The 16,511-nt window shown below is 36.8% G+C and overlaps 1 protein-coding gene across 1 annotated transcript in view; it reads right to left on the bottom strand.

The window, feature by feature from the left end:
* ADAM10 (ADAM metallopeptidase domain 10) overlaps positions 1-6,078 on the bottom strand; it is a gene marked incomplete at its 5' end in the record, with an annotated part of 41,778 nt that extends 35,700 nt beyond the window's left edge. The window contains one exon of the mRNA XM_010288525.1: positions 5,928-6,078. Coding sequence (XP_010286827.1) covers positions 5,928-6,078 — 151 coding nt within the window. The remainder of the gene's footprint in view (positions 1-5,927) is intronic.
* Between the last annotated feature and the right edge of the window lie 10,433 nt (positions 6,079-16,511).

Below are 16,511 nucleotides of genomic sequence, written 5' to 3'. Positions count from 1 at the left end.
CTGTAGAAAATTTGCTCATTAACTACAGGAAAAAAAAAAAATGTGACATGCAGTAACATGCAGGACCTTACTACTAGCAGTACTGAGACTGATGCAGTTTCTTCCAGCTCCTTATTGGTCAAACATTACTCTCAGAGCTTTGACATAATCAGGCAAAACAACCTCAAGTGGAAGCTTGCCTTACAGCATCTTCCCGACTCCTTCCATCCAGTGTCACTTGTGAAAGTACTGGCTTCAGCCATCAAGTCATTTGCAGTAATCATGACCAAATCTTGGTGCCCACTGGACTTGCCACATAGGCACATCCATACTATTAGCCCTTTTATATAGAACCAGGAAGACAAAAATTCTTCTCCTTCCTTCCCTCCCCATACAAACCCAAAAAGCACAGGATAATAAGATTTTTCTAAACTCCCATCCCTCCAAAAGCCACCTATCGTTGTAGTTTTAAAGTTGCAGAGCTGGACAAGTGCTTTTTTGGATATATAAGGGTATGTCCTTGCAGTGACATAGAACAGTAGGCAAGAACATTCTGATGAGTAAGAAAACAAGAGAAGGAAAATGTCTAATGGTCACCAAGGATCACTACAAACAATCAGTACCACTGATTTTTAATGCAGTGAAAGCAAAGTTTGTGTTTCATCACTAGTTAGAAGGCAGTCAAGTTTCTGACTATCCTAACTCAAATCTCTACAAGCACGTATGCAGACTGATCTGAAAACACAGTGTAATAGTCCACCACATTCTGGAGCACAGTAGAAGAAAGCAAGCACTTCTGAGTCCAAATGAACGGTATAAGGTAGTGGAGGCTGAAGAATAGGTTATTCCAGTGGCACCAACTGACATAATAATCTAATATTTACATGATTTTAACCCTATATTGAGCTAGTTTTTAAGATGTGAATATGTTGGGCTAAAAGAATCTGGACTTTGCAGCGTGACTTGTAAGCCCAAATTAAAATACTGAGAAGCATTTTTATTAGTGAAGCCCTTATTTTTAAACTATCTCAGGTTTTATAGAACAACCTAACAATACCCAACAAGTGAATGCTTTAATATTAACAAGCATAACCATATGAAAGGTCTTTTTATTTGTATGGCTTACAAAGAAGCTATGTTGCAAGCAGTTCCAGTAAGAATTTTCTTATTATAAGGATCATGTATAGACCATATATTCCAAACATATACTGAACCTAACAACTTACTATTTTTAAAAAATAAAGTTTTCGGTAAAAATCTAAGGAAAACTGTAGCTACATTGGAAAACCTCTGAAAAAAGTTCTCAGTATATCTTTATTTTAGTAATAAGCAGGTTTTATCATGTGTTCAAGTATCCCTTGAAAATTCAACTGTTCACTCAAGTTGCATAGGCAGCTTTCCTACACAAAAGTCATCAACTAATCCAGGAGAAAGAGTGGAAGTGGGTGTGGATGGATGATTAACAGGACAAATGGAGAAAAAATTGGAAAGCATATGTTATTATGAATACATTAAGTAAAAAGTTGACTAACAGTACAGTTAAACACTACATAGATGCAGTTCCTTTATTCTTCCAAATGTATCAGGGTCTCAGGAATTCAGAGTTTTGTCATTAGGTAAATAGGTATAGGTCAGAGAACATCAGATGTCAGGCAAGTTTTCCAAGCCCTGTCCTCAAAATGAAATCACTATGAATGAAATAGCCAGTATATTTCTGGCATTCTACAGTTGATAGGAATTCAGTTTAAGACTTTCTACGATTAATATATTGCAAATGTTTATACAGAAAATGTGAAAAAAACCCCAACTTTTCAACTTCTCTGCATGGGAAGGGTTGTGTTCAGTAAGTGAACAAGTTACAAGTACACATTTTGTGACTCAGTCAAAACTAGGTATAAAATAGAATGTCAATTTTAATAACGTCCCAACTTTGTTTTCAAAATTATTAACATTACCTTGACATGCAAAAGAAAGTTATGCCATATTAAATTCCTTCACTGTATTTCAAGCTGGTGCCAAAGGCGTTGCTCTTCTATGAATCATTACATGTATTTTGTTTTCTGGGTTGGTTTGTTTGTTTTTTGTTTCGGGGTGGGTTTTTTTGCTTGTAGGTTGTGGGGGAAAGAATGGAGTGAGTTCGAAAGCTACTTTATATCAGGAACTTAGTTGGTTAATATTAACACTGTGCATTCATTATCTTTGTATGAACCTTCCCTGGACTCAAAGGGCACCTTAAATTAACTCATACTAAACCACTCAATACAAACTGGCAGGTGGAAGAACTATGATACATAGCCAGGACTGTTTTAAAACTTCATATTCCTTCCAATTTGAGGCATTTTAGAAATGAGCATATTTCACACCACTGGTGAAGCAATAATGTCAACTCATCTAAACTACACTGTTTATGATTCAAAAGAATTAAGAGGTATCCATAGCTTAGTTTCAGCAATTTTAACTGCCCTATTAAGCGAGTGTTTCAGCATTGAATAGTGGCTGGTTTGGTTGAATTCATTACATCTGCCATAACAAGTTGTATTTTAGATTACCCGACAACCAAAGTTTTGAAAAATTTCTGTTCTTAACAGTATACTGTGTAGCATTTAACTTTCAGGTGAAAGTTAAATAAGAGGGTTTCTCAACGATGGCATATTATACACTCATTTGTAGAACTACTGAGTTTGGTGTAAAAAAAAAAAAGGTAGCTTTAGGTTTAATTCCATCGTTACAGTATCTATTTCATTACTAAACTGTTATTAGCCCATGGTTAAATGGTCACTTTAACTTGGTATAAATATATAGTATTTAATTTTTATTTTTTCCTTTTTCAAGAAAAGGGTATTATGAAATACATTTCTTAAATCCGAACAGTCTACTGAAAAGAACAAATGCTCCTTACACAATCATAAAATACTCGTAGCTGCCAGCCGTTTGCTGAACAATGAAACTGTAAGTTTGATGAATGCTAATCTGGCATATGTCAGCACTGCCACTGAAAAGGGTAGTATTGCACCATCCGTCTCACCACTTCTGCTTATTTCTGCACCCTTTCTTCTTCTATCAAGTTTGCTTATATACTGAATTGAATGATGAATTAATCTGGCTGAAAAATAACCAGCCAAATCACTTTCCCATCTTGACCAGCCACGTGACCAACAGGTGCTTCCTCTGGCACAAATGGAAAGATTAAGTTTATAAAGTTCAAATCAGTATCAAAGATACAGCATAAGAACTGTTGTGATCCAGCTAGCTTCATTTGCCATTTCCCACAGTCAACAGCAGTAAATATTAGGACAGCTTTTCCATTGTTTCCTGGCTAAAGACGACAACCATTTTCTCAAAATTCTGTTTTGAGTTGTCTTCTACCATTTCAGTACTCATAAGTAGCAGCTGTTTAGTATCCTATTTAGTATAAGGTATTATTATATTATATATTATAAGTATTAGTATCCTATTTAGTATAAGGAGAGGCAAGCTGGACAGCTGTATACAAATAAACCACTATACCTGGATGAAGTCTTAACTAACCATTTGGTGTAAGGCCATTCAAAAAAATCTGGTTTAAGTTTTCAGAATTTCAAACCCCATGTTGACTGAATGACTTTAAGTTTCATCACCTGTATTTAAATAAAACAGCACTTTAAGAGCCCATGGGCTAAACCTAAATGCTTTAACTATTTTGCAAAAGCTTTATTTCCTACCTTAGCACAAATTAGAGTATTTGATAGAAAGGTTTTAATGTCACTCTCAGTGATGACATACACCGCTTATAGTTATTCACAATAAACTAGCTGCAACTACAAAAAGGCAATTCTATTTATACAGTTTTTCAAACTGCTACACATCTTCAAAGCTACTACATAGACTGCATGAAGTAAAACACAATTCACTTGATCCTTCCTAATTCATATTTAAAGAACACACTCAGACCAATTAACAGGAATTTGTGAACTAAATTTACAGCCTGTCAACGACCGTTTCTACCAGGAAGTGTTAGGTGTGTCACAGGAAACTACCAAAATCCTAAATTACGGACTGGCTTAACTTTATAGTAAGTTTCCATTCAGCCTCCGCAGTTAATGATGGATTTGTGCCTCAGAGCATAGGGATTTAGAATCAATTCCACATATAAACACCAACACTTTCCTTCATGATTAATAGTAGCTGTTACCAAAATCTTTATAAACCTGTTTGTCTAAGGTATGGTGTGACTAAGATCCATGAAGTAAGAAATTAAATCTTTTTTAGACCTCATTATTGTAGGTACAATTACCATTTTTATAGGATAAGGATTTTCAGCCCACCTTATTATCACAGATAGAATGCACAGGCTAAGCTAAGAGCTCTATTTTACAGAACAGTATTATGGGATCTTTACCAATGACAAGATGAACCTGCTCAGGTGGACTGAAATGTGGACTGCTCCCGCAAAGAATCATCTTACCCTCCCCTCCATCACCCCTTCAAGTCATACTCATTTTTTTTGCCAAATAATTTTCAGCTGGATCAGTTCCCAGATCCTATTTCTTGCACAGGTTTAAGACTACTAGCGCTAGCACAAAGATGATGCTGGGAATGCGGTCAGGCTTGTTCCCCTCTGCAGTAGTACACACTTCAGTAAGCCTAGATTAACCATCAGCCTGCATCTTAAGAGTGGCAGTGTTAGACTGGAACTAAAACGTTACCATCTTGCAACCTTGCTGAAGATTTAATTGTAAAGTGGAGAGGTCTACAGTATGAGGAGCCTCTGAAACGCTCTACTCTGCAGTCTTGTTTATTAAAACAATTTAATAGCAAAGCCTAGAGATTGCCTGTGAAGATACAGCAGACACAGCAGCAATATGACTCTCTAAATAATAAAATTCTGTGGACTGAAAATCAGACCCAAAAATGTGGTTTTAAGGACAGGACTTCAAATTCAGGATTTGGGTTGCAGTTCTACAGTAGTTACAAATACAATCCTAATGCTAACCTTTTGGAACATGCACTGAAATTCAGTCATTACACCATACACCTCCAGTAGCAACACTTCATTCCCTGAAGAAATTACAAGGTGGCACAGAAACAGAACGCTTACTCATAAAACAATATTCCAAACACAGATTCAGAAGACCTCATTTTACCTTCACTCTGTCAAACTTCCTATGTTTCTACATTTGGCTAGCAAGTTCTAAATACTTAAATTGTAACTGAAATAATTAGTAAAGCAGGGGCATTACATACTCCTAAAATATACTGACAGTGGTGCTGCAAATCAATGAATCAGACACAAATATTTTAACTTTCCTCCTGTTTCTCCTTGGTTATACAAAAAAAGCAGGCAATTCTAAAGTACAAAGAGATCTCCCTAAGTAAAACCTACAAATTATACTTCAGTTGGTCACACTGCATATCTAACTTTTATATTGGATCTTACAGTCACTTGTTAAATACAAGGCAAAGCAAGTCTTGTAACGGCAATTATGTTTTCCCCCATGTGAAATGACTGCTAAATTCCACAATAGCACAGAAAACAGATGGCACCATTACACACAAAATGGAACACTTTTCCAGCCTATTTTGTAGTTTCAAATGCAATTTGAAATTTTACTTTTTCTCAGTGAAAATCTCCTCAGGCAGTTTGCATAATTTTTGTAAAAAATATGCCAAAGCTACATTATAAACTCAGAATCAACAACCATTCTGTTCCCAGTATGATTCCATTGTTTAAGCTTCAAAGTGCATTAATAGTTACCACCAGAAGTTTGAACGAGTGATTACAAGCAACAATTTCAAACTTATACTGGGCACAAGAGCAAATACTTCACAGAAACTGCAAGCACTGCATTTTAATGTATTCTAGCTAACATTAGTTTGCTGACTGTATTTCACCGTTTACATTTCACTATAATTAAAACACATGTACGAATAAAATATTTAAAACAAATGCCTCTTAAAGCATCACTAACCTTCCATGAGCATGAAAATCTAGGTGCAAGAACTGATCTTCATGCGATACTGCTCTTTTGGCACGCTGGTGTTTTTGGTGTAACAAATTCACATCATAAGACAATCCTTCATAATGTCTAATGTATTTATTTAGAGGATTTCCATACTGGCCTGAAAAGAGAAAAAAAGTAAGGTTTAGTACACCTGAGAAATTACTAAGGTTACAACCATACTACCAGGTTTGGTAGATACGTGGTGCAAAACAGTTGGTGATGGGGACTGAACTTCCATATTATAAGTATTTTAGCTTTCTTTTTTCTCCCTTGTACACTTCAGAATCATTCTACTCTGGTCCCACAGAATTAATGCACGCTTGCAGTTACAGTGTGTTAGGTGGACTTCAGAAGGCATCTTCCACTTTAATTTCAAACAAAAGAAGTATAGTTCATTTAGTCCAAAACTACTCCACAATGCAAACTACATCATTGTAGACAGGAATGCTTGAGAAATGTTTCAGAAATGCACTCCTGATCCAAACGCAAAAAGTGCATCAGTTGAACATCTTTCTTTTGGTTCCCTAGAAGTATTGTACTTCCAGCTTCACTCTGTACTCATGACACTGAAGTATCTGTTCATAATGTTTATATTTCACATGCCAAATATCCAGAAAAATTAACAGCAAATCATGCCACCTAGCAACCCAACATTTTGTATTACATGGAATGTTCTATCTCACTGAAAAGTTTTTATTAAAGCTGTATCTCCAAAGACTTGGATACAGTTCAGTCTATTTTGGCCATTTTCTTTTAAGGTAGTATTTCTGACTCACATTAAGAGTGCATGACAGAAAACAGGGAAAGACTTTGGTCCTCCCATCCTGAGGGAGGAAGCAACATGCAGAACTGACCAGTGGCACTAGCATTTGAGAGCTCTTCATAGATCTATAATATGCATACAGAGGACCACCATATCACCTCTATATCTACACTAGACATTATTACACAGTATTTTTCACACCAAGGTTAGCATTAGTAGGTCAATAACAGGATAGAAGACACCTCGTGCTGCCCAGATACTTATCAGATATACTGCTGAGATGTACTTTTGCCTACCAAACAGCCAACAGGCCAGTAATCATAACTGAAATCATAAAGAAGTTAACATAGCTTTATTTTCCTCCAGACACGGAGTCACTAGATGCATTACAGACATATGGTTAATTCCAATTTTGGTCACTTATTCAGAAGAAGTACAGAGTTTCCAGCCAGGATTCACCTTCTTATTAGTTAATATATCCAAAAAACTCAGAAATGTATGCACAATAAATAGACAGTACAGCACCTACTTCACAAGAAGTATATTTTCATACCCTGACCACCACCAAGGTCTCTATCCCCTGCCTCTGTATTCAACACGGACACTCTTCACAAGTCTTACCACAGTTTTATATCAAACACCAGCACTACAACACTATGCACAAAAATTATTTAATCTACCTGCCAGAAGCAGACACAGATGTTGTGGAAGGAATTATTACGAAGTGATTCAGTAACTGTGATCAGAGACCAAAAAACATAGAAGGTCCAACAGTAGAAAATAATGTGGAGAAATAGAGTAAAACCAAAACACAACTTGTGGAGCACAGCACTGTCTCTTTGCAATGGAGGTAGTACACACAGTATGTTTTACATACACAGTGAAAAACAGTTTTTAAACAGCTTCTACTTAAAATATCAAATCATAAGGAATTAATTCAGATATCTACATCTAGAATCTACAGTCAAGAGTGAGATCATTTCAGTGGTTCTGGTTTCAAAGACAGATTATATATGACCCAAATTATGTCATGATTCTTGATGTACTAAATGTTAAAGACAGCAAAGAATTAAAGATATTAAGTGATGTATAATGTTTCAAAAGTCTAAGGAGTAATTGCATGTTTTGATATGTAACTTCTACCAGTAGCTAGCATGAAAACATTCACCCTGTTTGAAACAAAGCCTTGCAGTATTCTTCTACTCACTTTAAGGAAACATACAATCAGTTCTTTCCTCTTGTAACTCCATAGAAGCAACTGTTTCTGATGAAAAAAAATAAATCAACTATTCATTACAGAAACTACTTTGTGTATCAAATCATTCAAAGGTAAGCACCACCTCTTACAGTGTTATTAAGCAAAGTCAAGTTTTCTTTTAAGCAGCCTGTGACTGCAATATATTGCCAAATGTATTTGCAGAAGGACTGTTTCAGCACTGTCAGTGTTTAGTAAAAACATCCACACAAGTTCTTCCCTACATGACCCCTTTGATAAAGCATATTCCAAAACTTTAGAAGGTGTTTCAGCTAACTACATGCTTTTTATTGAAAAAAGTCGGCCCTATCTTTTTAGTTCACCGAGATGCAATGTGATGATAGATAAACTGCATGCAGTAAATGTATCATCATTATTTTTACTAGCTGTAACACATCCTTCACAAAAAGGACACAGAAATTAAACTGTCATCCACTTAAATATGAAGAGATAGAGCTCACTTAAAACCCGAATTCTCTATTGAAAGCTGTGGTATACAAACACAATCTTATCTACACTAAGAATATGAAATTATAATACAGAATATGCAAGCTGCTGGTTTTCCAGTTCCAGGTTGAATCAGTAAGGTAATCTTCAAACATATTCTCATGAAGAGGGTAAGATTTGTTTCCATATCACGGGAACTGCATTTCATACCTACTTCTACATTATGAAGGTTGGTCAACCACAATCAATGGTATAACATTACGCACCTGTTTCTGCTTCAAGGATGTACAGCTTTTTTTAAATTTCTGTTCTGTTACTTTTTTTACCATATGTTGTTCTTGCTTAATTGTGTGTATGCAAGTGTTTGTCCCATTGTTCCTGGCTCACCTAGCTTGAAAGCTCTCCTTCCACAGCCTCCTCCTTGAGGAAGGGAACAAATGATTCAGTTTATGCTTGATTTTTCAAGAACCTGACTTGGGCTATCCTTTTTTTCCTGAAGAAATATCAAAGCACAGCATTTGAGAGATCAAATAGAAAGTCAAATCTCCAATTTTCTCAAGAATTCTGAATTCTGCAAGAAAAAGCAGGGTATCTCATAATCAGTTCAGCCTCAGACCAACCTAAACGTGGGAATTCTCAAGAGATTTCATGCAATATTTTTCTTCAGATATTTATCTGACAAGGTCTGGGGATGTCCAATGAGACAAGTGTATCCCAAAGATTTGCTTCAGTAGTGTTACATTTTCACAAAGAAAAAAATTTGCTATTGTACAAAGAATACAATTTTGTAAGCAAAAATACAAATTTCCTCTTCCTTGTATTTATTGTTATGAGGTCGTCTTTGAAGTAATACCACAAATTTCTCAGTGCTTCTGTTTCTTTTCAAGGAATTAGAATGTCTGATTGCCAATAAGCTGAATGAGCAACACAAAAGATGACTAAATTAATACTTCCAAATGCATCACTTGCATTTAGCAGCAAGATGCACAAGATGATACTGCCGTATCTTTTTAAAATTCAAGTAATAATATACTGCAGATAAACTGCATTCAAATTTCCTCACAGTACTGTAGTCTTCTGCAAATGTTGCCTCTTCATCATTAACTGCAAATGCAGTTCAATAACAAAACTTAATTCCAATTTCCTCTCACTCTTAGTCTCAAAATACAAGTCCATTGTCATCCACCTTTCCAGAAGCCTCTAAGGTATCTTAAAGAGTTATAAAATGCATGATTTAAGCAAGTCTACATGAATTCTAATCCAAATAAGACACAGGACAAATCCAAAGTTTCAGCAACCAGCACGAGGAATTTTGAGGATGAAGGATGTTGTCCTTGTCTGATGTTTTGCTAATCACTTCCAACAATAATCCCACAAAATGAAGCAGAAACACCTCCTACGGCCCAGGAACCAAACGAGATTAGTCTGAGTCCACCTGTTATATCAAACCTATGCACAGTATACATTAGCCTGACTACAGGGATATGCTTTCCAGTTCCAGATACACAACCCAGAAGTGCCAACATTAAAGAAAACATGCCTCAAAATTAACTGATATTAGCTAAAACTTAGCTAAAGTTTTAATTTTAAAATGAACCTAAATCTAGAATATAATAACAACTCACATTGAAAACTTTATCAAAACACTGCAGAGTGTGTAAGCCTCTGTGCTCCATAATCCCAAGACTACTTAACAAGTTAAATTATCTTCAACTTTTCTGTGGTAGGAGGCTTCTAATAATGCATTCGTTAAATTATTATAGGCCTTTTTTTTTTCCCCTCAGTATTGCAAGGTATTCATTGAACAGCTTCAGGCACCTAGGAAAAAAGTTTTAAAGCACGACACCTTACTGAAGACCCTGTAATACTTTGCACCTGTTACAGGTCTCATAATAATGTGGAAAACTGCACTCAACTGAGTCACAAAGAATATTTTTTAAGTGCTAACTACTGTGACAAGACAGTAAAAGTCTATTGACACTAAAAAGCCTTATAACTGTTCTCTCTGCTAAGCAAAAGCAGAGATAATTTTAAGCAAAAACCCTTTTTCTTAACCAAAATGCCTGTGTGTGATCACACAGGGAAACAATGCTATTTCTTTTCCCTTTCTCCAAAACGTAAAAAACTCCTTATGTTTTAAGTACTCTCATAGTGAACACTTGAACACTCTTGCTGCTCTCCTCTTGCTAAACACCAAAGCAGCTGCATATTACCTAGAGTATATGCTATTTCATAGCCTTTTTTAAAAAGAGACCTTGCAGACAGGATTGAAAACAAGGTTTTAAAATGAGTGTTTACTTTCACTTCTAGAAGCATGTATAACATTAACATTGCTTTAGCATTCAAAGTCGGCAACTGATACACAATCTCCTTCTAATAAAACCAGCTACATATCAAAAGTTATTATCTTCTTCACAAAGGTAACTTAATAAGTAACTCAACTTTGGTAACACAAGAATTTACAGGATCCCGTGGCAAAAGTTTGTTAAACTGGAAAGACTTCACTGAGGTGCGTGAGGCAGGTACAACTGCTAGCTTCAGTTTTTATAGTTAGAATATTCTGCATCAAAAAGGAAGAAGTCTATCACAGAATCTGAGAGCAGCGCACCCCAAGAAATCGTTACAACAGCACACACATAGATCTCAAACTCTGTAACAAACTACTGCCATTATTTTTTTGTCATTGAAAAAATAGTATTTTTTTTTAACAGTCACTGCAAGACAAAGATCTTGATCTTTGATCAACGATCAGGAAGCCTGCAGCCAAGGAACACTGAATCATGAGCATCTAGATATAGTTGAAGAGAGCTGCGCTACAAATTTCATATATCATGTTGCCATCAACCAAACACCAAAGACAGCAACCTACTGGAATAAGCCAACATTATACTATGTCTAAACACTAAGCTATCAGATAAGAACTGTTTAGGATACAGAGTGACAATGAGACAGCTTTTGAACCTGACAGATAGTCTTCTAAAGACTTGCCACATTTCCTATGACAAAACCCCCCGCAGGAATGAAGCTTCACTCTCATGGGCTTAGAACTAAATACAAGAAAGGACTTTAAGCAGAATAAGGCAGAGCATTAAGCAAACGTCTCAAGGTGACAGTCCCTGTGAAGGACTTGTGTGAGGGTCTACAGCTCTTCAGCATCCCTAGAGAGCTGTAAAGAAAGTATCTCCAGTCGTCGTTCTGAACAGACACAAATCCTGCTGGACAGGTAGGGAGTTTGAAGCATACATTCTCACCTTCTAACTAAGCCTATGCAAAGGGTAAAATGTATCTCCCATGGGATTTTAGCCATAAGCCTCCTGGCACACCTTGAGCAGCTATATATAACCACTGATTGGTGGGCTATGCTAAAGGATTTGCTGTTCAGTTCATTCATCATGGTTATCATCCCAGAGAAGACTACGAAGACATTCCCCCGCTTCGTCCCTAGACAAAACCTTCCCAGTCTGCTGGAGTGCAGCAGTACCAGCAATAGAGAAAATGAGCTAGGCAACACTTAAGCCAATTGCATACATAGAAGTCCATGGGATCAGATGGGATGCATCCAAGAGTGCTGAGGGAGCTGGCAGATGCCACTTCAAGGCCTTCTGTCACGTTTTTGGAAGGTTATGGTGATGGAGGGGGGTTTCCTGACAACTGGAAGACAAATGTCAACCCCATCTTCAAAGAGGAAGGCCTGGAGATCTACAGGCTGGTCAGACTAGCCTCAGTATCTGGGAAGATTATGGAGAAAATCCTTACAGAAGCCAGCTTCACGCACATAAAGATAACTGGTAATAAACAGTACTGAAAATTTACCAATGTAAACATAAATATCTATTAAGTTTAAATGTATCATGGTAAAAGATTACAACATTTAACTTCCCGTAAGAGGATAAATCAAACATGCACTGTTCTAAAAAGCAAAGTTTATATTAAACCACTCAGACTAAGGCTTGCATGACAAAGGCAAATAGTTCAAACACAACTACAGTTTGTAAGTGGAAAAAATAAAAGCACAGAATACGACTTGATAGACCATCGGAAATTGTTCAGCAGCCAGGCTAACTTACCAGACAACTCTTTTTACTGCAAGTGTCATCACTGATTTGCAGATCTAAAATGCCAGCATATAATAAATATCTTTAAGAGAATTAATAGAATTTTAATTGAGATAATCAAATGAAGTTGTACTTCTTCATGCTGTTTTCAATGTAGAGTTTAATTCTCTTTAAAAACACTCCCCTAGCATGGGACATTAAAGGATATACACAGAATTCAAATCTAACACTTCTGTGTTTAATATATTGAAAGCCAGTAATCCTACCATATATGCCCTGACTTGAATTTCACTGAAGAATTTATTCAGGCTGTAGTTTCATAACTGCCAGCAGAAGGGCAGGTCCCACTGCCCTTTTTCATCCACTCCATTTGTCTTCTTCCCTTGAGCTTGCACTAAAACTGACTCACCTCAAAAATATACCGTCTCTTCTGGTCAAGTTAGTTTTTGGTGAAAGAAAAAAACGTGTAACCAAAAAGTCAGTCAGGATCATTTCCCTTCACTGAAAACTCACATTTAGGGCACAGTTAGACAGCTCAGCCACCACCAGTGTAAGCAGTACATAGATGTCACCCCCGCTATTTTTTAAGCCCTCTTCATCCTCACCTTGTGCAAATCCCAGCTCTTCCTCCCCACTGGGCTTGGGTCTGCACAATAAACCAATGCAAGTTACATGTCTGTCAGGAAATGATGGATTTCTTTTGCTCAAATTAGCACGCTGAATTGGCTCTTCATGCCATCAAACACGAGAGGCAGTGAAGGAGGGCAGGTGGGAATGCATGGCCAGGGCAGGACCACCAGACAGCAGTAACTCATTACAGTGGCTATGCCATACTGCATAACTGAATCTTTAGATCCTTTTAAAAGCAAAAATAAACTTAGGTTTTTGGCCAATGGTATTTCAAAGTTACTACCTAAACACGTGATTTTATTTACTTTTGATTACCATGGGCATTTCTGAAATAACCATCTCACAGCTGCCTTTACTGTCTCATGTAGCCATAAAAAAATTTGTAACGTTTTTATTTTGAACTCCAGATAGATGTTGGAGGCTGAGTGCCATGTTAATGAAGGCTAGTATTGTTCTCAATTTATAGCAAGGATGCAAACTAAATCACTCTGATAGCTCGTAAATGCCTTCCCACAACTCCCCCATGTGTCCAGAAAAAACAGTATCTCTGCCATGCTTACTGGGAAATAGGTAGTTCAATATCCAGCCACGCAAGACACTAAAATACAACTTACAAGTCCTAGCAACATAGATGAGTGTGTTGTAGCAGTGAAAACAAATAATTTGTCACAGATTTGCAATGACATTCATCATCTGATCAGCCTAGCCAAAACATGATCACTCCTGTTAAAACCAAGATTTTTTTGGGTCTCATTAGTTCCCTTTTCCTTATTTTCTATTCCTCTACCCCTCCCGCTTTTTTTTTTTTTCCCCCCAAATGACCCTCAGGTAGAAGCAGAGGTTGTATCAGTTATTTCAGTTACTCAAAGAATATCGGTATGTATGAATAATTAAGTAGTTTAATATACCTGCATGCATCTTCATCACATGCAACAAAGCATGCTACTAAAAGCTGCAAATAACACTGCCCAAACTAAGTACCACTTTATAAGAGTCAAGATTATTACCAGCACCAGCCAGTGAATAGATCCCTTATGCCAAGCAATTCCAAGGGTATTGTGGGAAAATGCTGAGATTCATTTTTTCATTTAGAAAACGATTCTTAAAATTCAAGGCACATATATCTTACCCTCTAGCATCTACTTGAGATAAATTCTACCTTTCCCCAACTACTAAAAAACCCCAAACAATTGGTGCAGTTTTTGCTTCTCACACTACTGAAACTGCATTCAAACTGACCTACTGGACCACTTGTTTTATGAAGGTCATATTTATTCAGTGGTAGCAAAGAAAGAAAAACTTCTAAGAGAGCCCTAAAAGTGATCTAATACTAAAACCTGATTAAGGACGTGCTTCAGGGCCTATTAGACCAAATTGCTGATAACTTGTCTGTTTTAACCATAAAGCATACAGATAGTTACAAAGCAATATAATACAGATGTTGCAATATACGTCATTAGTGTAGCAACTCTACTGTTTGCTTTTGATCACATTCCTTATGTTTAATTTTAAGAATATAAACTACAAAAATAAGTAAATTCTTTAAATGAAACAGATTTCACTAATCTTTTTCCTCAAATAAGCCATGTTGTACCTTATATTTTAAAAAGTTTGTGTTTCATACTTCACCTTGAACTAAAGTTGCAATTGGTTCTGTTAATCTATAGTATACCTTTGGAGCTAAAGTATCTTAAGAATAGTACAAAAATAGTACAAATACAGTATACAGGCAGAAAGCCTCTCATAATTCTGAAAGAAAAGTTCAAGCTCAGGTATCCTGTAAAAATATTCCAGTCAGACTCAACATACAGAAGACCATTTTTTTTAAAAAGTGCAGATTAATAGAATTTTCAAAATTACTACTATTTAATACCTATATGGCTGAAAACTACACAACTTTACAGATAAGTATAACTTAGCTTGTGTAAAATTAATCAGCACAAGATGCACAAATGAAATCCAGGTAAATCGTTGTGTTATCTTCAGTTGTTTCCAGTTTGCACTGCTCCTACAGTAACTACATCAAGAATTGTGGACTTGCCCCTTTTCACACAGATATTAATGCCTGCCTAGAAAAGCATGGAAATTAAGAACTCTATTCTTCAGTAAAAACATTTACAGTACTTAAGAAACCCTAGAAACGTGAACACAGTTAAAACAGAAAATTCTACTATTAAAAAATAATTTTAATTCAACATCGAGTTAAGATAAATCTTTCATAATTATGTTGAGACTTTTACCAAAAAAGTTTCATAGGCTATTTTGGAGATGCGCATTGGCCATCATTTCTAGGTTTCTATCCTGCATTACTAAGCTTTGTTTAAAGATTTACCTGTACTGCTAAACACTGAAAGACACGTGCTTCTATTACCTGCTGGTGAGGTGTGCTTCCTAGGGCCCCAAATGTTGAAGGTGCCCATTCTTCTCTCAAAGAAAGAAAATTAACATGAATTTCTAAAATGAAATACATTTCATGAACGGGCTTCTATATATCCAGGGGACTGTATTTTATCTGCTTACTGTGATTGTAACTTTAAGGCATATTTGCCTGCCTAGAATTAAACAGTGGAAACAACCCTCACAACTGGTTAATGAACCACTTTGAATTAATTCTGTGCCAGCACAGTTTAGTTCAGAAAACAAAGAGGCCTTGAAAATTATGCCAATAATTAAGTCTGAAATATTTTGATAGTTTACAAGAATTTATGAGGGAAAAGTCACCACCAACATCTTTTGTGTATACCACTCCTAGTCATATAAATACCGGGATGACTTCTGACCATGCAAATCAGCTTTCTTCTTATCTCACAGCTTAGCCACAAATACAACCCACTGAAGTTTTCACATGCTTTGATGTTACTTTTTGAGAACATGTAAAAGGCCGGGATTTAGGGCTAGGTTCTTTGTTAATAAACCTACGTATTGATGTACACCGATACGGAGCCCAGATAAATACGAGAGGTGCCAAACGAAACAGAGGAAGTTCTTATCGGCTGCTCCACCCATCCTTCTCCAGAAACTGCCTCAGAAGTACACCTTTACAATGTCTATTCTTGTAAAAATTTGAAACTATTTCCCTACCATGACTAGACCAATTAAACGTTACCAGACGCAGTCAAGAAACTACCCTAATAGTTTCCTAACGCTGAAAAGCAACTCATAACGGGAGGCGTTACAAAGTTACGCGTCCCCCATAAGCATAAGCATGTTTGCCTCCGGCCTGGGGGCGCGGGGAGACCCTCCTCGCGTGTGACCCTGCGGTCACACCTCAGGAAAAACCCGGGCTCGCCTCTTCTGTCCTTAAGCTGAACTTCCCGTCTACCGCGCTTCCTGGTTTTGGGGAGGGGAAAGCGGCCACAGGGAAAGCGAGGTTCGGGGGCGAGCCCCGCTCCGCGGGCAGC

The sequence above is a fragment of the Phaethon lepturus genome, unplaced genomic scaffold (assembly GCF_000687285.1).
Source record: "Phaethon lepturus isolate BGI_N335 unplaced genomic scaffold, ASM68728v1 scaffold6426, whole genome shotgun sequence".
NCBI classification, from domain to species: domain Eukaryota; kingdom Metazoa; phylum Chordata; class Aves; order Phaethontiformes; family Phaethontidae; genus Phaethon; species Phaethon lepturus.
This window is presented reverse-complemented; position numbering and strand designations above follow the sequence as displayed.